The sequence below is a fragment of the Hakea prostrata genome, chromosome 11 (genome assembly GCF_041222555.1).
Source record: "Hakea prostrata isolate BN-2017 chromosome 11, UWA_Hpros_2, whole genome shotgun sequence".
Classification (NCBI taxonomy): domain Eukaryota; kingdom Viridiplantae; phylum Streptophyta; class Magnoliopsida; order Proteales; family Proteaceae; genus Hakea; species Hakea prostrata.
The window spans coordinates 3,815,230-3,838,692 of NC_142610.1; the positions used below are offsets into that span (position 1 = coordinate 3,815,230).

Here is a 23,463-nt window from a genome sequence, read left to right on the forward strand (position 1 = left end):
GTTGAATACATACGGGTCTCAATCCATCATTCGGACCTCAGTGGTCTAATGTCATGCCACCTTTTACTCATGGGCCAGCACTTAATGGTATATATGATGTTCGAGTTTGGACCACCTATTCCTGTTTTTCTTTAATAGATAGATAAAATATCTATCATAAAAGGTGGTGATGGAAAGAGAGGGATAGTCTTTTTTTGGTAGAAAGAGAGGGATAGTTTTACATCATATATAGAGAAATTTAGGGTCTCTGTCAGAAAAAAAAAAATAATAATAGTGGAGAATCCAAACTCCATATCTGCTTTATTAGATCTTAGATATCGAACCCAACCCAGCATGTGGTGTGAAGCTCTTCCCAAAGAATCTGCAAACCAGCTTCCTATCATATGATGAAATGGACTCAGACATGCATGCATCCACCAACACGTACAGTTTTATTTTATGAAAGTTGTCCATAACCAGTTCTACATGCATGCAAGCATACGTAAAACTTTATTATCATGAAGATACGTACATACGGCTGTGATTTCCACAGACATACCTAGATAGTAGTAGTAGTAGTAGTAGTTCTAGCTAGCAAGTTCCGTTCCTTCCTTCTAATTAACTAGTGTTAATCTGGTCACCTTCTTCGTCAGCTGATATGAGTTTTATTGGACGAGACACTGTCGAGGTGCCAGTAGCCCAAATTGCAGGACCGTAGATAACCACGTTACCGTCCTCCTGTAGTATAAGAACAAAGTGACGACCTGAATCACCACCAGTGTTGCTGGCCCAGATTGGTGTATTACCACGATAGACGACAAGATTTCCATCTGATTGCAATATGCAGTGACAATTCCTGCCTAATCCGCCGGTGTTAGAGGCCCAAATTGGGGAACCATCAGTGTAAAGGACAAGGTTGCAGTCTTCCTGCATTATAAACTGACGGTTTAAATATCGGAGAGACTCGCCAGTGCTGAGAGCTTTGTTGCTGTATAAGACATTCGATTCTGCAGCTTCACAAACCTGTTGGGTTATTGATGAGAAGATCAAAGGAGAGGCAAAGGAGAGTGGAAATAACGATGGTTTGCATTGCAGTGGCAGCCATGGTTAGATTTGAAAGCGATTGATCGATGTGGATAAGCAGTGGGCTAGTCTTATTATCACTATTTATAGCTGAACCAATCGTTGTTGATGAAAGGAAATGTTGTTTTGTAATGGGAATTAATAAATGTATGCTCTAACATCTATAAACAAAGGTCCCTGTTATAGGAATTAATGTTATTATTTTCTCTATTGAGTTCCAGGTGTGGTGAATGAATGAAACAGATGGAGATCATAACCATGCAAGGTCCCTAGTTCCATGGTCCGTGGGCCAGCTGGTACATACATGCAATTGAAAGTATTGTCTCCTACGAAAGCTTTGAAAGATAATTAATAGATAATTCAAATCTAGCATGTAGTAGCACAATTGTAAATGTCTAAAAATTTTTAGGTTTTTTTTGGCGGGGGAGGAGGGCAGTGTAACTGTGTAACACCTGTGATCAAAGTATAGGCCGGGGTATTTATGGCATTTGACATTGTCATATACTTGTTAATATTTCATGTGTGAACTAAATAGGATAAATAAAGTTATTATAGTTTTATTAGGTCAAATTTTATGCATAAGTTGATTAGTAACTAGATGGTTAACCCTCACCCTTGTTAGAGAGAGAGGTCCAAGATTTGATGCCCCATAAATGTATGAGAGATGAATAATATGTTTTAATCTTATTTTGACCCCACCCTTCATACCTAATATGGAGATTAAGAGAATTAAGACAAGATATGGAGATTGAGAAGAGGATTGAGACTGAAATAGGGGTGGTGGGTGGGTGAGAGCTTGCGAGCTTGGGGTGGGGGTTGGTGGGGAGATAATTCTTAAATTGAAAGGATTTAAAACCAGAGGGATTGAGAAGAACACATTTGCAAAGTTAGAACGAAGCCCCTGTATCTAAGGCGCAAAGCTCCTCTATCTAACTGTACATTATTATGATTTCACATCTTACGTACAACCTTATACCCTATCAACAGGACTTCTAGTTAGTAGTCAATCTTATTATTTAATGTTTGATCATTAGTATACAAATATCTTTCTTAGTTTATGTTTTATATAGATTGATTAACATATACATTTTTAAATATATGTTAAGGATAATTCTGGTTTTTTACAATCTGAGGGAAAAATAGGAAAACTACAGGCAACCCTAGCTGAATCTAGGGTTGCCCTAGCCGCTACTACTCAATGCATGCAAGGCTTCAAGAACTCCACTCAAACTTAACTACCTCTATTCGTGCAAAACATTAAAGACTCCACTCAAATTCAACTACCTCCTCCATGCGTGCAAGGCTTCAAGAATCAAACTCAAACTCAACTATTTAAGAAACTCCAGCACATTACATCTTATCCACAAGTGGATCAGACTCAGAGTTGTACACACAAGAGACATAGTTCATACCAAACACAAATAGATAACTTGTGTAATTCAAACTCTAGATTAAGAGTCTAAGATTAATGTTGCACATGATTCTTATAACTATGAATATGTAATATGTACTACAGTCAATCTCAAGGAAGCAAATCATATTCTTGTGGACATAAGTTGCAAAGATCAACCCAACCAGGTACATTTGTTGTCAAACTCTCTCATCCTCTCTCTCTTTTGGAAATTATGAACTTTAGCATGGCCTTAGAGCACCAGGTTCTCAATCATCATTTTCCTTCACTTAATGGCTTCTTTTCAACAAAGCTAAATGCAATGGAGATCCCAGATCATGCCACTTTTAAAACATATAACTTATTTGGTATTGTGGATGGTTATTCTCCTTGCCCACCCACTACCATCCTTCATAAAGGTGTTGCTGTTGAGATTTTCAGATCTAATACAAACTATCATAAGTAGATCTGTCAAGATCAGTTACTAATGTGTTGGATTTCCCTCACTCAACCAATTCATACACAAGTTGTTGGTTGCACAAGCTCCAAAGAAGTTTGGCCAGAACTTGAGAAGATCTACTCTACTTACTCTTTTGCTTGTATTATGCAACTTCATCTTCAACTTCAAAATATCGAAGAGGTAGCACAGTACAATCCATGATTACCTTCTTCGTATTAAGAATTATTTTGACCAATTGGCTGTTGTTGGAAAGCCTGTGAATGATGATGAACTATGTCTCCATATTTTAAATGGTTTGGGAGTTGAATACTCTCACTTTGTGATTGTTGTTACCACTCGTTCTTCTCCTATCTCTTATGATGAATTACGAGGTATGTTGTTAACTCATGAAATAAGGTTACATGATGAACTCAATACTGTTGATGCTCCTTCTCCAATGGCAAACATGGCAAGCACTCAATCCTTCACCATTAGGCCTCCAAGATGGTCCTTTAGGGGGCGTTTTTCAAAAGGGGCAGATCTGGCCATCATGGTCGCTTCTCTTCGCATCATGGTTCTCTGGTATATCAGCCCTCATCTCAGAATGGTATCCATCTTATTTGTTAGATATGTGATTGTCCTGGACACAAGGCCAAAGATTGTTATCAATGTTTCAATCATGCCATTCAAGGTACCACTCATACCCCTCATTCTATGAATATATTTGAGATTCGAGTGCTTCTACTCCAGATGAAAATTGGTACCTTGATTCTGATGCTACTCTATCACCAATTCTTTGGAGAATCTACGCATTACTCAACCCTACCATGGTTCAAATAGGATTCAAATTGGCAATGGTGCTTGTCTTCCCATAAATAATACTGATAACATTACTATTGGTACTGCATCTTCTCTAGTTCATTTAAATTATGTTCTTCATGTGCCTTCTATTTGCAAGAACTTATTATCTGTTTGTTGATTTTCACGGAATAATAATGCCATGTTTGAATTTCATCCTGAGATATGTTATGTGAAGGATCGATTGATGGGGAAGTGTCTCCTTTAGGACAACGTTAAGGATGGGCTATACCAAATTCGATTGGGCTCCAAACCCAAAGCTTTTGTTGGCGAGAAAACCTCTTTTGAAAATTGGCACTCAAGATTAGGGCATCTTGCCTCTAAATTTGTTAGCAATTTAATCTCTAGTTTTGTTTGCCAATCAATTCAAAAAGATTTTTTTTATGTTTGTGATGTTTGTCAAAAAGGGAAGAGTCATAAACTCTCCTTTCACTGCTCTAGTTATTTTCTGATGGAACTTTGGACTTAATTTTTTCAGATGTTTGGAAACCCTCTCCTATTGAGTCTATTGAGGGTTTTCACTATTTTGTGATTTTTGTGGATGATTTCAACAAATTTATTTGGTTTTATCCAATGATTATTAAATCCGAGGTTGTTAATATTTTTAAGAGATTCAAGGTACTCGTCAAGAATCTCTTTTCTCGTCGTATTAAGCGGTTTCATAGTGATTGGGGAGGTGAATACTGAACCGTTTCCTCTTTTCAAACACATGATATTGACCATAGACTTTCTTACCCTCACATTCATGAACAAAATGGGGTTGTAGAACATCGACATTTGCATATTGTGGAAACTAGGTTGATTCTCTCAGCCCATGCCTCTTGCCCTAAGAAGTTTTGGATGCATGCTTTTGAAACAAATTTTTTTTTTCTGATAAATCAATTACCCAGCAAAGTGTTGCGCAATACTTCTCCTCACTTTAAGTTATTTAGAGCCTAGCCTGACAATGACTCTTTGAGGACTTTTGGTTGTGCATGCTACCCATGTTTGAGGCCTTATAACAAGAACAAGTTGGAATTTTGATCTACTTCGTATGTCTTCTTGGGATATAGTTTATGCCATAAAGGTTATAAGTGTTGCAATCCAGTCAATGGTAAAATTCTGGTTTCTCACCATGTTGTCTTTAATGAGTGGAGATTTCCTTTCCTTGCCAGTGAGGTAACCCCATCCCCTACCCCACTACTTCCCTCTCTTTTAGGGCCTCCTCAAAAATTGCACAACTCCACTCCCAATCCAACACTTCCCTCCATCTTAGGACCTCCACCTAGATTGGCTTCTTTTGGAGAGTCTTATTCCCTTCCTCCTCTCACTGGTTCCCACTCCACCTCTAACTCCTCTACAACCCCCACAACTTTTGGAGTCTCTCCCTTGGCTGAACCCACTCCCTCATTTCTTACCCTATTGAACCATTTCTAGCTTTCCCTACCTGGCCGAATCTCTTATTAACCTTATCATTGATCTTCCTTGACTCTAGTGAACCCCTACCTTCCTCTACCTCTCATCCTACAGTTAATATTCATCCCATGATCACAAAATCAAAAGCAAACCTTAAGGCTCTCCTCTTCTCTTCCCAACTTGAACATCCCCACCTAGAGCCTACCTCTTTTACCATTACCAACAAATACCCTCACTGGCGGAAAGCTATGGACAAAGAATTCACTGCTTTATTGAAGAATGGAACTTGGTCTTTAGTTCTGCCATCTTCCTCTCACAATGTTATTGGTTGCAAATGGGTTTTTGGATCAAACACAAGACAGATGGCTCCATTGACAGGTACAAAGCCCACATGGTGGTAAAAGGGTTCATTCAATTGGAGGGCTTAGACTATCATGAAACCTTTAGTTTGTGGTAAAACCTACCATTATTCAGCAGGTTTAAGCCCTCTCAGTCTCTTGTTGTTGGCCTATCAGACAATTGGATATTCATAATGCCTTTCTTCATGGTTTTTTGAATGAAACAATCTATATGAAGCAACCTCCTGGCTTTGTGCAGGGCTACACATCATCTTGATTATGTATGCAAACTTTGGCACTCTCTTTATGGTTTAAAGCAAGCCCTAAGAGCTTGGTTTGATATGCTTAACTCTTATCTTCCTGACTATGGTTTTGTTGGGTCCAAGATTGATCCATTACTGTTTATCTTTCAAAGTTTTCATGGCGTTATTTTTATGTTGATGATATTATCCTTACTAGTAGTGTTGACATTCTCTTGGCTTAGTTTCTTAAGGATCTTGGCTCTATTTTTGCGTTAAAGGATTTGGGTCATCTTCATTACTTTTTGGGCATGTCTGTTACTTCGATCTTCTATTTGTCTACATTTGTCTTGAAGTCAGTATATTCAAGATCTTCTCAAGCGGGCAAATATGACTGATTACAAACTGCTCTCTACACCGGTTTCCACTATTGACAAGTTAAGCAAATTTACATGGGAATTAATGGTTGATCCCACGATGTATCGCAGTATCGTCAGTGCCCTTCAATATGCGACCACAACCAGGCTCGATATCTGAATAAAATATGTCAGTTTATGCACTCTTTTACAATTGATCACTGATCTGCTGTTAAACAGATTCTTTGCTACTTAAAAGAAACATCCTTACAAGGACTTCTTATACATCGTGACTCTTCACTTAGTTTATCTGTTTTTCTGGATCTGAGCCGAGTGAGACAGACTCATTGATGAAGGATAAGATTAACTGACCAGAGAGAGAAAGAGTCGAAGCTTTCAAGTTTTGGAAAGTCATTTGGTCTTTCCATAGTTTTCTTTACTTGATTTTCAGTTTAATATTTTAATATTTTAAAGAGTTAGAGATGAGAGAGAGAGAGAGAGAGATTGAAGGTAGTGAGTGGTGGCTCGGCTGATAGATCTTGTGAGCTGTTTGGTTGTCAACTGGGCGTTTTATCTCCTAATCTACAAGCCCAAACCACAACGCTAAAGTCATACAGCTGCACAAGCCGATCGATTTTCATGAGAGTGTCGTTTACCATTTTTGCCTGATCGCATGGACCCTGCGCCAATCATAAGAACAAACCATCACTCTTATTTGTATTTTGATCCACCAACCAAAATTTGTATTTTGGTGCATCATTTTACTTTGGTGATTTTTGATAGAACAAAAATCACTTATCTTACCTTCGTCGACCCATCACCATCATCTTTATTGTTCACGCAGCATGCCTGGTCCTCCCTTTATTAGGGTATTAGTTATGTGTCTAATGGTGTCTAATTTTGATGTATGAACATTAAACCTGTTGCATCAGTTTTGAATCCTTTGAAGAAGTGGTGCGCGCAGTACCTAACAGTTTCTGGAATAAATCATGATTATCCAAAGTACTCTAAGAAAAAAAAGTAGAGTTTATTCATGGAATTGAAAGGTCAATGAGAATGGAAACAATGCATGAGTTTCAGTCCCAAAAGGCAAAAAACATGGCTGGCCTACACTACAGCCCACCTCACAAGTCACAACACTGTTGGCTCTCCTTTCTCTCTCACCCCCAACCTTACATGTGTTCTACTATTCATTACTTTGAGCCATGTGTGAAGAAAAGAACGAACAGTCTTTAATGACTCTATTCTGGGCCAGGGACACAAAATTCTAGAGAGATGACAGATTGAGAGAGAGGCAGAGGTCAAAGATTGTACTGGAGACGATTAACATCATCCATGCGGAAATTCAGGAACAGATAATGCTCAATAGTATCCGTACCCTCCATGTCTTGTATGGCAGCCAAATATGCATGACAAGCTTTTTTTCCTTGTTGGGAAGCTAAAATTGGCTTTCAACTGATGATGCATTGGAGATGAATACAGACGGAAAAGTTCGAATCCTCACGGGGCTAGGGCTCTAGCCCCGTCTATATTAATTATATAAAAAGCGTCTTGAGGATGTAGTTGTGGTGCGCGCAAGCTGGCCCGGATGAACCTCATTCCAAAAAAAAAAAAAAAAAACTCTTTTTATGTATGGGAAAATGAAAAAGGACCACATCAAAATAAACTACATACACATATAATATGGTATACCTGTCTTCCGTTCTAATTCTCTGGTGTTATAATGTGGGGGTCACTTATGTCATTGTGATCAATCCTGTGTTTCATGTACGAACCAAACATTTTGAGATAGACTTTCATTTTATTCATGATAAGGTTGCCAAGGGAGACCTCTAGGTTCGATTTCTCTCCACCAAAGACCAGATTGCTAACATCTTCACTAAGCCTCTCTCCCATCAATGGTTCAACATCTTGATGTCCAACCTCAAGATCTCATCTCTGCCCTTGAGTTTGAGGGGGCGTGTTAAGGATAATTATGGTTTTATTAGTTTTACAATCTGAGGGCAAAACAATAAAACCATAGGTAAACCTAATTGAATCTAGGGTTGCCCTAGCTAGCCACCACTACTCCATACGTGCAAGGCTTCAAATACTCCACTCAAACTCAACTACCTCTTCCATGCATGCAAGGCTTCAAGAATCAAACTCAAACTCAACTACTTAAGAGACTTCAACAGATTACATCTTATCCACAAGTGGATTAGACTCAGAGTTGTACACATGAGACATAGCTCATACCAAACACAAATAGATAACTTGTGGAATTCAAACTCTAGAGTAAGAGCCCAAGATTAATGTTTGCACATGACTCTTGTAACTATAAATATGTAATTTGCACTACAATCAATCTCAAGGAAGCAAATCACATTCCTGTGGAAGTAGGTTGTAAAGATCAACCGAACAACATACATCCTTTGTCAAACTCTCCCATCCTCTCTCTCTCCCATGTTTTTCTCTCAATGTACAACCTTACATCCCATCAACATGACTTGTTTCCTTGGTATAAGGGAGCTTTTTATGTATAGGGGATGGAGATATTACATATGTTGTCCGCAACCCTATGTTGGCTATCAACATGACTTTTAGTTAGTGGTCTTTCTTAATTTAATAGTCATTCCCTAGTTCAGAAAATGCATTTCTTGGTCGATGTGCTCTACTAATTGATTACCGTTTCAGTATAGTATATTGGGTTTGAATTATCTTATTGTTCATTTGGTGAGTGTCATATAACTATTTTAATCACCCAACATATTATATATATATATATATATATATATATATACATAAAAGGCCCCCCCCCCACCCCAAAACAAAAAAAAAAAAAAAAAAAAAAAAACCTCCCCCCCCCCCCCCCCATTTTTTTTTTTCCGAACAAAAAATATATATATATATATATATATATATATATATATCATACTTTCTTCTTTTGATGCTTTTATATCAAAATGAGTGTGTCATTGGTATATTGGTTGTGTATACTTTTATCGGTGCACACCGCGGTCATATTCGCATTTTGTGTTCATGTGATGTCAAAGTGTCTTGGACGATAATGGATGTTAGAGCTGTATAATGCGTACATGTTATGTAAAGATGTGAAACATCCATTGAATCTAAGACACTTGGTTTACGGTTGATGGATGTTGAGCTGTGTAATGCGGGCAAGTCATGTAATGACATGTGACATCTTATCGACCCTAGACCTATGGGAGAAACAAACTAGATTTGGTCTTTTTAGTGAGGTGGATGTTAGGGTTATGTAGCATGTGCATGCAATGTAACAGTGTGGGACATCCTATCGACTCTAGACCTATGGGATAGTTGGTCTATTCATGTTTTGTTGGTGCGATTGAGTCAAATTTGCATCTTTGAGCATGACATGGTTATTTTATTATACACAAAATATAATTTTTTATATAAAAATCATTTATATGATTATATAGAAAGAAAAAAAAAAAATTTTGTTGACTGTATATGGTTGTGCTTGCTATGTTTCTTCATAAAACTTGTCTCTTACTTCTACAGATGATGATGAGCTAAACCAAAGAGACGGTGATGCATGGAGGACTAAGGAAAACATGTTTATTTTATTTCATAGGATAGTTTTATTTGAGAATCTCCTTTTATCGTAATCTATGAAGATCAAGAATATTTTGGATTTTATGAAAACTATAAGATCATTTATGATAATGCTTCTAATTTGTGTCTGATTGATTTCTGCTGCAACCTATTGTCTAACTTAGATTCAATTTGAACTCCTATGCTTCTAAAATATACAGCTAGACACCTCGAATTGATTGGTACTCATTATACTTTGGCCCATTTTATTAATAGAGCATTTCCAGATTGCCATTATAGATCATGGATGGATTACATGAATTCTCAAATCTCTGGATCCATGAATGCGAGATTTATACCCGTTTGATTGTGAAAATCTCTGGATTTATAAAATCAAGAGATTCATATTTTTACACTAAAAACGTGAATCTATAGATTTACGGGTGGGCTGCTTGTGTGATTTGCAGCTTAGAAGTATCATTGTTAAATATATTAGCAATTAACAGGAATAATTTAGTTGCATGGAGTGGGCTAAATGCCACATGAAATTATTCTTGTAATAAGTTGCTGTAGCTTTTTTTTTATAAGCATACCTAAGATTTCCCTTAAGCTACGTTTAATTATGGGGGAACTAAAAGTGTACACAGTGTGACGATAAGATTAAAGATTAAATCGTTTTATTTTTAATTTTTTAATTTTTTAAGTTTTTTTTTTTACTTTGCTTCCAATTTCTTTTCATATTTTTTTTGCTGAGACAAGAAAATTATATTAATACTTAATCACAGCTGCAGAAATGCAGAAATCATAGGGATACACACTATCCCTCCAACCATATTATAACTAAGCCTTTAAGGAAGGCATACAATAAGCTAGAGTGGGCCTTTGTGGATGCAATCTTGTTGAAGTTGGGTTTTCTATGAGATGGGTGGCTTGGGTTATGCAAATAATCACATCAGTTTCTTACAAGTTGTTGATCAATGGGTTGATTACTCATGCTATTCATCCATCTAGAGGCATTCGGCAAGGAGACCATCTCTCATCGGCAATATTCATCTTTTACTCGCAAGACCTTAGTTCTCTCATTCATCAGGCTGAGTTCAGGATTTGGTTTTAGGTATTTGTGTCAAAGGGAGCACTCCCTTGCATCTCCCATTTACTTTTCGCTGATGATAGCCTTCTTTTCTCTAAGCTTCATTTGGAGAGAGTGTGTAATCTCAAGGCTTGCCTTGATATGTATTGTAAGGCAAGTGGACGGGCGGGCAGTATACTTCTTTTGGGAAGAGGTGGATGGGAGACTCAAAATATTGCTTTGCTAGCTAAGATGGTTGCTCATTTATGGCAACAACCTGACTCTCTATGGGCTCGATTTATCAAGGCCATCTACTTTCCTCACTCCTCTTTATGGCAAATCGGGTTTGGAAGAGAGAAGTAATTGAACTGTTATTTTCTCTTGATGTAGCCGATGCTACCTTTAAGATGCCATAATCTCTTTTTCCTCAATCTGACTTTTGTAGCAGAATGGATAAAAAAAATGGCTTGATAACAGTTAAGGTGGTGTATCAGTCTGATTCGGTCGCAACAACACCTCACCTCGTCTACTTGCTTGACTTAATTATCTTGTCGTTGTTATTAGGGATATTTTACATTTGGCTCCGCATTTTACTAGGACACATAATTTACTCGTGGATGTTCTAACCAAGAAGGCCTAGTTAGTCGAGGGTCTAATTAACTGTTTGGCCTTTCTACTCCTGACTCACTGATGTTTCTTTGGTGGCTTTATTTACTCCTCAACAAATGACTTTTTCTACTACCCCTTCGGAAAAAAAAACAAAACAACCATATATATAAATTACTAAGCGTCAGACAATACCTAGCCTAGGCATAAAACCAGTCCTAAGGCAAAAAGTTCCGAAAATGCCAAAGCTATATACAATGTCTATAAGTGAGGTAGTTAGGTAGATCCAAAGGTGAAGCTCTTTTTTGAGGTTTGGGCAACAGATGAAGAATCCCTCGCTCTTGACAGTAAACTTCCTTGATGAGAGAAGAGAAAAGGTGAGCGTGATCTAGAGCCAACAGTAGACAATTTCCTTTCATATTGAAAAATCAATAACATTATACGTAAATATATCATTACTGTAAATCAAAATAAGATGCATTTGCATTCAGGTTATTTTGTAGTTTGGAATATTATAATTTGCACATTGGAGCCTCTAGCTCTAAGTAAGTCCAAATTGAACTTTGTATGACATTACCAATATTCCTCATACACCAATATTCTTAGAGGAAACATAATCTTATAGAAGAGTTGGGTGAAGTTGAAACACTAAAGAGATAATCAAAACACAGTGTTAATGGAGGTGAAATGCAGAAAACCAAAATGGGTGAGAGAGAGGTGAAATGCAGAAAACCCCTATGTCAACGCATAGAACTTACTACCGTGTTTCTTGTTATTTCAAATTGGAGAAGGACAAGTGCCCTTATAAAGATGCCTAAGAGTGTTTCACATTGTTGCAACCTGGTTTTGAATTTTGAATTTAACAGCTTTGGATAAGAACCACCATTACTGAAGGAGTCCAACTACTGCTAGATAGAACTCTAAATTCGATTTTCAAATTTGAATCACTCATTTCTACCCAAAAAATTAAAATCGAATCAATCATGATAAGGATCACCATGTTGGATAAATCATAGGAAGACTTCCTGGAGTTTGTCTTAAATCTTAACTACAATGTAACGTGTTGTAATTTTTCTGTTTTCCTTCTTTTTTTTCTTTCGTTTTTTTTTATCATCATCATTTAAGGTTCTCCCTTTAAACACCCCATAAGCCACGGTTCACTCTAGAATCCTTTGTAATTCTTACGTCTATTAAGATATAAGAAATGATTGTTTCGATTGACAGATGAACCTTAAATAAAAAAAAATCAAAAAAAAAAAAAAAAAAAACCTTAATTGGGTGTGGTGTAACCATTTTAGTTACTTGGTTAGGCATCTTTGTTTAGTTGATTGAAATCAAAACCCTTAATATTCAAGTGGCGTTTCTTGTGTGCATGGCCTGCCATTATTGATCAAGTGGACTCAGACATACAAGCAAATCCCACTAAAGGTGCAGTTTTACTTTTACGGTACGTTAAGTGAAGATTGCTCATAAACAGTACTACATGCATGCATGGTTACGTACATACTTTATTTTCTCATACCTACGTAGTTCTAGTTCTAGCTCTAGCTCTAGCTAGTGATCATCCCTTCCTTCCAAGTTCTAATTCCTGTAAACGTCAGACTCGTCATCTTCTCTGAAATCACCTACTCTCTCATCTTCTCTCTCATCTTCTCTTCTAGGCCCTCCTTCTCTCTCATCTTCTGTTCTGATCTTCATTGCACGAGACCCTCTGTGGGTATTAGTAGCCCAAATTGCAGGGCCGTAGAGAACCACGTTTCCATCCCTCTGAAGTATAAGAACAAAGTTACGACCCGATGGACCACCAGTGTTGCTAGCCCAGATTGGTGTGGTACCCCGATAGACCACAAGATTTCCATCGTTTTGCAATCTACAGTGGCAATTCCGGCCTAAACCGCCTGTGTTCGAAGCCCATACCGGAGCATTACCGTGGTAGAGGACCAGGTTGCAATCTTCCTGCATTATAAACTGATGGTTTAGATATCGGAGAGAGTCGCCAGTGTTGAGTCTTTCGTCGGTGTATAAGATATTGTTCTGAGCTGCTTGAGCAGCTGGGTTGTTGATGAGAAGACCAAGGAAGATGCAGAGAAGTGCAGAAATGGGTTTGATTGCAGTGGCAGCCATTCTTGGTTTGTATCTTTTGTATATGATCGATCGATGTGGGTGAGCACTGGGTTAGTCTTACTATCTCTATTTATAGAAAATCAACCAAATTCTTGACAAAACGAAATCTTGTTTTGTAATGGCTATTAATGATATATGTCTTTTTACACAGAGTTCTCTTATGGGAATATAATTAATGTTTTTTATCCCTATTAGTTCCATGTGTTGTGAATATTCAGGAGATAAAGACAGATAAACCCTAATGAGAGAACAGATGGAGATTATAACCATGCAGAATCATTAATTCCATGGTTCGTGATGTCAATGTTGTTTTCCCGCCAGTTGGTATTCATGCAATTGAAATGCACCTTGAAGTGAAGGTGTCTAGTGTATTCTTAGAACCACAAGGGTCTCACTGACACCTCAATCAACAGAGAAACTACAATAGACATTCTAATAATGTCTAATTTATGTAGATGATATTATTATTACTCATAGTAATAGTGATACCTTGTCCGTTAATTTTCTTCTTAATCATGATTTCAGCTTTTACCATCAAGAATATAGGGGTTCAACTTCAGTACTGCGTATGATTACGATCGAGGTCAAAATCTTGACCACTCATTTTGTATTTTTTTTTGTTACAGTTAGATATGGTTAAAAAAGTTAAAAATAAAAATAAAAATGAATAGCCAAGATTTCAACCTTGACCACTCATTCCATCTTTACCGTACGCAGCTTAATGCTACTCATTAATTGCAGAGCACTGTAGGGCTCTATATTACGCAACATTAACTCGTCATAATGTTCATTAATCATGCATTGCCTACTTGTTGATCATTGGACCGCTATTAAACAAACTCTGATCATTTTTTAGAGGTATGTAGATCATGGTTTCATGATTTCAAAGTATCACAAAATTCCATTGTCAGCAGCATTCTTTGATACTGATTGGCTATTAGGATGAACAATCAATTAGAGGATTCACAATCTTTCATGGCAATGATTTGAAATCTTGAAGCTGTCCTATTGCTCGCTCTAGTAATTAATGATGCCGAATACAAGGTTCTTGCCCGTTGCCAACATCTACTTTTCTAACTCCTACGCTATCATGTGATATATACCGTTAGAGTTAGATATCTCACAATTAATTCTCTCTTTTATGTCTGTATGAAGCATGTCGAGATTGACTTCCACTTTGACATGAATAAGATTGCCTAAGGTGATTTGCATGTTGGATTGATTCTAACAAAAGATCATGTGGTTGACATATTCACTAAGCCTCTCTCCCATCAACGGCTTGCAATACTTGTTTCCAATCTCAAGGTGACTCCATTCCTGTTTTGATTGAGGGGGTATTTTAGAGAGATCTTGCGAGGCTAGTGTAGCTAACATGGTGGTGTCTGTGGTGCTCAGCGTTAGATGGTCGCCACCTAGTCTTCATTTAATCTCAGCCACTTAAAACATGGTTGTTAGTTTCGAAAAAAACTGTGACGTATCATATATGAATCTGGATCACCTTCCTTATGCTAGCTCTTTTCTTTCTCTAAGAAACATTTATGTTGGCGCTCTTTAGATTTGATATTTGAAATTTGACAAAATGGGATCTGTTAAGGATATTTTTGGCAATTCACAAACAACCCTGGCTGAACCAAGGGTAGCCCTAGCCACCATATAATCACCAGCCATCAAGGGCACTTTTGGCAATATGAATGGACACCATAGGCAAAACCCTTGTCTCCAAAAGATAATCTACCTTATCTCAAATACAGCTGAATGTTCTAAGTTCTATATAATCTCAAACATAGTTGGGTCTTTAGAGTTCTACATTATCTCAGGCACACAAGGATCTCCAAATTCAGAGTTTCTACTTTATCTCAAAGTCACAAGCATCATTATCAAGCTCTGAATGTTTGGTGCATGGCCTACCATTATATGATTTATTAAAATCATAATCATCATTATTGATAATTAAGATGGGCTCAGACACACATGCATATCCCATATCCCAAGAGGTACAGTTTTATTTTTATTGGTGCTTAAAGTGAAGGTTGCCCATCAAACAGTAGTACATGCTTGCATGGTTACAAACTTTATTTTCATGGTTGTACCTTACCGTACGTACACAGGGTTGTCACTACTAAAGAGCTAACTACATAGTACTAGCTAGTAGGGAACAGTTCGAGTTGGTCCCTTTCTTCTAACTGCTGCTAATCTCATTACCTTCTCTGTAATCTGATCTGAGATTAATTGGACGAGACCCTCTTGGGGTGTTGCTAGACCACCGTAAAGGGCCGTAGATAACCACGTTGCCGTCCTTCTGAAGTACAAGAACAACTCTACCACCAAGCAGAGCAGGGTTATTGGTGGTCCAGATTACACGATTACCCTGATAGACGCCAAGGTTTCCAGAGTCGTGAACTCTACAGTGACAATTCCGGGCCAATCCGCCGGTATTACTAGCCCATACTGGTCTATCACCATGGTAGAGGACCAGGTTGCAATCTTCCTGCATTATAAACAGATCGTTTCCAAACCGGAGAGCCTCGCCAGTGTCGAGACCTTCTCCACCGTATAAGATATTCTCTTGTCTTGCCACACTACCTGCTGGGTTGTTGATGACAAGAGCAAGAAAGAGGCAGAGAAGAGCAGAAACAAGGATGGGTTGGATTGCAATGGCAGCCATGCTTACTTTGTATCTTTTGTGGGTAAGAAGTGGTTAGTGTTATTATCTCTATTTATAGATAGATCAACCATTCTCGATAATAGGAATTTTGTTGTTTCATAATATTGGGAATTAATGGTGTATGTCCGTTTACACAGGGGCTTGTTATTTATGAACTAATGATAATTGTCCTTTTACACAGAGGCTCTTAATGGGATTAAACTTTAGCATCTCTATTAGTTTCCAAGTGTAGTGAATATTCAGGAAATAAAGACAAACTGACTCCAATGAATGGAACAGGTGGAAACTCATGTAACTAGACTTGACAAAGGGTTGTCAATGCTGTTTAGCCACCAGCTGGTGTTCATGCAACTCAGATGCTCTCTCCTGCAAAAGCGCACTTTGAAGGACAAGCCCCGTTTTCTGACTACGTTATAAAGAAGGAGAATGAAAATTTCAAATTTCTTATTTTCTATTGCTTGCTGTCGTTTGAACTTAATTTGGTGAAAGATTAAGTTTTTTTTTTTTTTTTACTTTTTTTTTTTCTGTAAAGAGGAGTAAGTGAAAAGGATTACAGCCTATAATCTGTCTGCTGGCTGGTAAAAGATCAAGTTTGACATGGAAATAAGAATCACATAAAATTGACCATTGTTTTTTTTTTAAAAAAAAAAAGGACCCCAGCGTTGAGAAAAGAGGTCGCTAGAGTCTATCTAAGCTTCTTCTTCTTACCAAACTAGTTAAGGTGTTTCAAAAACATTTTTATCATCCAAACGGCTAGAATTTTTTTAAGGGTCATGTGGCATCATTCACAAGTTGCCAATGGATGGCCACTATTTTTGGTGCTGCGAATAGTTAATATATTTCTTAGCATATGTAAATGTATCATTATTAACAATATAATGAAATTTACGATGTTTATACAATTAATGGGGTAAAAGATTTTAGTCTAGGTCACCTCCCCATTCATTCCAATGTTTTCAGATGAGATTATAGATATAGAGAATAACCCTGTTGTTTACAAGAAGGTAAAGCAAAACTGAGTTAGAGAAAGAGGAGATGGAGGAGATGGAGCCTAGGAAACGGAGGACCAGGGAACGGCTTCCACGTGAAGCCCCGAGGGCCACCAATGGGGATAAACATGCGGGAGTAGTGGGGAGTCATTGTTGCCGAGATGACCCTCCCCATACAAGCGGGAAGGCAGGATTGAACCCGCAACAGAATACGAGGCAACAAAACAGCGGTGATTGGGGAGCAAGCACACACCATGGATGAATTGCGAGAGCAGCTAGGGGGCGAAATGCTCAAGGGGTGACTACACATGGGGAAAGGGTTTACATCTGGCATAGTGAGGAAGACCGAGGTGAGGCGAGAGGGGAATGTTGGAAAGTAAACACGTCAACGATGGAGGCCGGAAAATCCACCTCCCAACCGAGGAAGTGGGTGGGCGTCCGATTTACCCTGAGTATGGCATGAGAAAGTGCCTTTCATAGCAAAACGTGGGAGACCGTCCTGATAGACGAACCGCTTGGTCTATTGGTCATTATGCTCGAATTGGTTGAATTGGAGGTCGAGTTGTGAGGAATGAGGCGATTGAGCGCCTGAACCGGAACCTCAAGTTAGTTCTCGAAGGTAATTTTGAGGATGATACCGGGCCACGGGAACGAGAAGGCCACCGGGCCATTGAGGTTTGCTTCAAACGATCGGGATGGTTGGGGTCAGCCCTCATCGCGGAAACCCCGGATAATCCTATTGTGGATGGCATCCCCGACGGGGAGAGTGCGACTCAAGCCACTCCAACACGCGGGGCCTAGAGGTGGCGGGTTTGGAGGACTCATCACCAAGAGGGGCAGCAAATTCAACAAATTTCAATCAAATCAAACACAAGGTTGGTCCCCGATGTGGTGATCGCGCTAGCGAGAACCTCTCTGATCTTCTCTCTCAAAGTGATCCTTCAACCAAAAATAGATAAAGGGAAGAGTTCGATGTTGGTTGGTAATCTTTCAAAAACGAGTTACCCGTGGTCCCACGACTAACCAACTCCACCAATGGCCACTAAGGATATTGACCTTTGAACGATTTGAAAAGCTCATGAGAGGCCGGGGGGCGCGACGGTAGAGTGGAAGACCCACGGAACGAAGGTAGTGGAAGACCACGCAACAAATGATTAGATTGGAAGAAACGCATGGACGGAACCTAGTTTGGAGCTCAAGTGGGGCAGGGGGCCCAACAAAATTTGAATAATGAAGCCCGGCGTGGACCTAGTTTTGAAATCAAAATCCTTTGATTCGGCAAAGTGTTTTAATCCAATTGGTAAACCCTGGGGAGTCACAGTGGGACCCGAAAGCCGAAAGTGGTGGCCACTCCTTTGAATTTCAAAAGTGCTGTGCAGGTAAGAGTCATGCAAATTGGAAACCCCTGGAGTGTTCATTGGTGGGACCGAAGTTGCAAATATTATAGAAGTCAGCCATTAAAGGAACTACGGAGGATGATTTGGACATGGGGGCCGACGGAGCGGAGAGTTCGGCCAATGATGAAACGCAATGAAAGTAGTCTCCACGCTGCATATCGGCGGGTTGAAGGCTCCCGCGGAAACGGTGCGAAGAAGAAGGCTCACGCGAAAGAAAGAGTAACAAGTAAAAATGTTCTATAGCAGAGGAATTCAAGAAGGTAGATGCGGCAGAAAAAGTATCCCGGGCAGAGCCTCCCATGGGAGAGGATAAGCATGAACTATTGTCGAAGCTAAAGATTTGATTTGGATGCACTAGACGACAGTCGATGACTTAGTTGTTGTCAATTAAGTAGGAACCGGGAGGAAGGGTGATTGGGGGCAACGTGGGGGTGAGCAAGGAGGACTAATTGTATTTTTTCTTTTCTTATTTTCATTATAAATGCCTTTCAAAAAAAGAAGAGATTATAGATATAGATAATTTGATTATTCTAAAAATGCTAAAAAAAAAACAACACACGCAAATACCCGATACAAAGACAAGAAACAGGAACTTTATCCTACAACCCCCTAGTGATATGGATTGATTTTATTTTCTAATTGAGGCATTGCAACAAATGGTGCTGAGCTGACGGCAGCCAAATTTTTTTTCCTGGGTAATAAAAGAACTTTATTGATTCAAATGAAACCCTTTAGGAATCTTACACATAAGGGATCAAAGAGCTGGACCCAAGAAAAAAAGGGGGTGGGGAATGTTGATACACAAACCAATCCTAGGATAATGCTGTAGATTTGGCAAGCTCTTCCACCGCAAAGTTCACCTCTCGGGGAACAAGAGAGAATGTGCATTCAACGAAAGATTCAGCTAACTTGAGTATATCATTGATTAAGTGGGAAAATGAAAAAGGACCACATCAAAATAAACTACATACATATGGAATACGGTATATCTGCATTCTGCTCCAATTCTCTGGTGTTATAGTGTGGGGGTGATCACCTATGTCACTGCCAATCTTGTCTTCCATGTACGAACCAAACATTTTTAGGTAATCTTTCATTTTATTGGTGATAAGGTTGCCAAGGGGGACCTCTAGGTTCAACTTCTCTCCACGAAAGACCGGCTTGCTAACATCCTAAGCCTCTCTCCCATCAATGGTTCAACATCTTGACGTCCAACCTCAAGGTCTCATCTCCACCCTTGAGTTTGAGGGGGCGTGTTAAAGATAATTCTGGTTTTTTGCAATCTAAGGGCAAAACAATAAAACCACAAGCAACCCTAGCCAAATCTAGTGTTGCCTTAGCCGCCACTGCTCCATATGTGCAAGGTTTCAAATACTCCACTCAAACTCAACTACCTCCATGCGTGCAAGACTTCAAGAACTCCACTCAAACTCAACTACCTCCTCCATGCACGTAAGGTTTTAAGAATCAAACTCAAACTCAACTACTTAAGAGACTTCAACAGATTACATCTTATCCACAAGTGGATTAGACTCGGAGTTGTACACATGGAACATAGTTCATACCAAACACAAATAGATAAGTTGTGTAATCCAAACTCTAGAGTAAGACTCCAAAATTAATGTTGCACATGACTCTTGTAACTATAAATATGTAATATGCACTACAGTCAATCTCAAGGAAGCAAATCACATTCTTGTGGATGTAGGTTGCAAAAATCAATCGAACCACGTCATCCCTTGTCAACTCTTGCATCCTCTCTCTCCCATGTTTTTCTCTCAATATACAACCTTACATCCCATCAACATGACTTGTTTACTTGGTATAAGGGAGCTTTTTATATATAGGGATGGAGATATTACATATGTTGTTGACAAGAGTTGAAGATCGACCGCTTTACTAAGATGTATTGAGCTTACCAATCAAGCAACCCTATGTTGGCTATCAACATGACTTTTAGGTAGTAGTCTTTCTGAATTTAATATTTGATCCGTAGTTTAGAAAATGCATTTCTTGGTTGATGTGCTCTACTAATTGATTAACGTTTCAGTAAATTGGATTTGAATTATCTTATTGTTGATTTGGTGAGTGTCATATAACTGTTTTTAATCTTCCAACATATTAATTTTTAGTAGTGTCATACTTTCATCTTTTTATGGTTTTATATCAAAATGAGTGTGTCATTGGTATAGTGGTTGTGTATACTTTTATCGGTGCACACCGTGGTCATATTCGCATTTGTATTCGTGTGATGTTAAAGTGTCTTGGATGAGAATGGATGTTAGAGCTATATAACACATACATATCATGTAAAGACGTGAAACATCCATTGAATCTAAGACACTTGGTTTACAGTTGATGGATGTTGAGCTATGTAATGCACGCAAGTCATGTAACAACATGTAACATCTTATCAACCCTAGACCTATGGGAGAAACAAACTAGATTTGGTCTTTTTAGTGAGGTGGGTGTTAGGGTTATGTAGCATGTACATGCAATGTAACGGACGTGGGATATCCTATCAACTTTAGATCTATGGGATAGTTGGTCTATTCATGTTTTGTTGGTGCGATTGAGTCAAATTTGCATCTTTGAGCATGACATGGTTATTTTATTAGACATAAAATAATGTATATAAATCATTTATGTGATTATATAGAAGAAAAAAAATTGTTGATTGTATATGGTTGTGCTTGCTGTGTTTCTTCCTAAAACTTGTCTCTTACTTCGAGAGATGATGAGCTCAACCAAAGAGATGGTGATGCATGGAGGATTGAGGAAACCATATTTATTTTAGGGTAATTTTCATCTGGACCCCCTGAGGTTTGGTCCATGTCATTTTTAGTCCAAAAAAATAGACACTTTGCATCTGCCTCCCCAGAGGTATTCAATAAGATCAATTAAGGACAATTTGTGATTTTTATGACCAAAATACCCTCACATCTATCTACCATAAGATTTGCATTTTTTTTCATAGTAAAATCCAACGGTGAAAATCAAAAGAGTGGGGTTTACCTAGCAGCTGAGCAGTGTCGAATCCACTTGACAAATCAACACCATCAGTGTGAAAAATCACCAATAAAACAACAACAATCAGAAAGTTGAAAGACATTAGCGAAGAAACAAAACGAAGATTAATTACCCACCCAAATAAACTTGCTTTCTGCAATCCCTGCAAAAAAGAGGAACCATAAAGAAAAGCAAGTTAATAACCAAAGGAACCAACAATGGATTGAATTCAAGTGCAGGAATGAGATTCGTTTGTGTAAATATCAACCATATGTGAGATTCCCATCTCCCAGTCCTCCGATAAAACATCACGCCTCGATATTGAGAGCTTCGGGATCGCCCGTTGTTGCTGCAGAACTGCAACCTTCAGTTCCAGCTCGACCCAATGTGCTCCATTTGATGAAGATGAAGACAAACAGAAAAATACGGCATCATCAGGTGATATATTTATATAATAAATTATTCCATGGAATTCCATGGACGTTGAGCCCAAGCCTCAAAGGCGAGCCTAACAAATTATCCATTTATGGCCTAAAGCCCTAAATCCTAAAATCATCATCTTCTCCATTTGATTCCTGTAAAGTTAAAATTCAACTCAAAACCCCTCTCTCTCGTCAGTCGTCTCTGCACCAGTTGGGGCTCAACGCAGAACTTCAGATGAATCGTGTTTCTCAAGATTGCACAAGTTCTAATCGTAGCTTGATTATATCAGAGCTATTAGGATTTTATTCTACTCAACTGAAACCCCAGATGCCTCTACTTCCAGATCTACTTCAGGTCAGAGTCTGTACAAGAGGATTTCTCCAGTTGGAGATCCTAGTGTTTCAATAGTTATAGTTTTCAATCAATGGATTTAAGCAAAAAGGTGTTCCAATAGATTCAACTATTGCCGGAGTTGAAGAGGAAAAAAAAACAGAGATGAGGCGACGTGGTATTGAAGATGGAGACGATGAAGGAGATGAGAGAGAATTGGGGATTTAGAAAAATATGTATTTTTTTCAGATGGATTTATGTTCATCTGATTGGAATGATCCAATAAACACCCCACTCTTTTGATTTTCACCGTTGGATTTTATTGTGAAAAAAATATTCTAATCTTATGGTATAATAGATGTGAGGGTATTTTAGTCATAAAAATCATAAATTGTCCTTAATTAATCTTATTGAATACCTCAGGGGAGGCAGATGCAAAGTGTCCATTTTTTTGGATTAAAAATGACATGGACCAAACCTCAGGGGGTCCAGATGAAAATTACCCTTTATTTTATTTCATCGGATAGTTTTATTTGACAATCTACCTTTATATATCGTAATCTATGAAGATCAAGAATATTTTGGATTTTATGAAAAGTATAAGATCATTTATGGTAATGCTTCTAATTTGTGTCTGATTGATTTCTGCTACAACCTACTGTCTAACTTAGATTCAATCTGAGCTCCTTTGCTTCTAAAATATGCAGCTAGACACCTCGAATTAATTGGTACTCATTATACTTTGCCCCATTTCATTAATAAAACATTTCCATATTGCTATTATCGATCATGGATGGATTAATACATGAATCGTCAAATCTCTGGATTCATGAATGCGATATGTATACCCGTTTGGTTGTGAAAATCTTTGGATTCATGAAATTTAGAGATTCATCTTTTACGCTAATAACATAAAATCTATAGATTTATGTGTATGGGGTGAAATCTTTCGCTAAACAATTGCACATTCACAAAAATTACGAATGAATCCAGATTTCATTACACAGATTCAGGTTAACCAAACAATTAATCTTATGAATTATGGCTCCATAGATTTAAAACTCTAGATATTTGAAATTTTCATATTCATATAACCAAACAGACCCTAAAATAACAATTAAACCTCTTAGTGGGTGTAATTTTACCATTTCACCCACTCAGTTTCAGCATTTCCGTTTGAGATTTAAGTAAACCTTTGCATAAATTAAGAGAATGAAAT

The 23,463-nt window shown here is 38.2% G+C and overlaps 1 protein-coding gene and 1 pseudogene across 1 annotated transcript; both read right to left on the reverse strand.

The window, feature by feature from the left end:
• Positions 1 to 597: 597 nt before the first annotated feature.
• Positions 598 to 13,431, reverse strand: LOC148999628 (mannose-specific lectin 2-like). The gene is made up of 2 exons (XM_089140317.1): positions 12,904 to 13,431; positions 598 to 1,002 (listed from the first exon to the last, which is right to left on the reverse strand). The coding sequence occupies exons 1-2, from the start codon at positions 13,429 to 13,431 to the stop codon at positions 598 to 600; spliced, it is 933 nt and encodes a 310-aa protein (XP_088996443.1).
• Positions 13,432 to 15,610: 2,179 nt separating this feature from the next.
• LOC148999629 (mannose-specific lectin pseudogene) lies at positions 15,611 to 16,096 on the reverse strand (annotated as a pseudogene).
• Between the last annotated feature and the right edge of the window lie 7,367 nt (positions 16,097 to 23,463).

Bases quoted from the DNA above. Each gene is read 5' to 3' on its own strand.
- LOC148999628 (XM_089140317.1), bottom strand. From the start codon at position 13,431: ATGGCTGCCACTGCAATCAAACCCATTTCTGCACTTCTCTGCATCTTC. The intron at 1,003-12,903 runs GTTTACAGGAAT...ATAACCCAACAG, and splicing joins GAGAAGATGACGAGTCTGAC to GTTTGTGAAGCTGCAGAATC.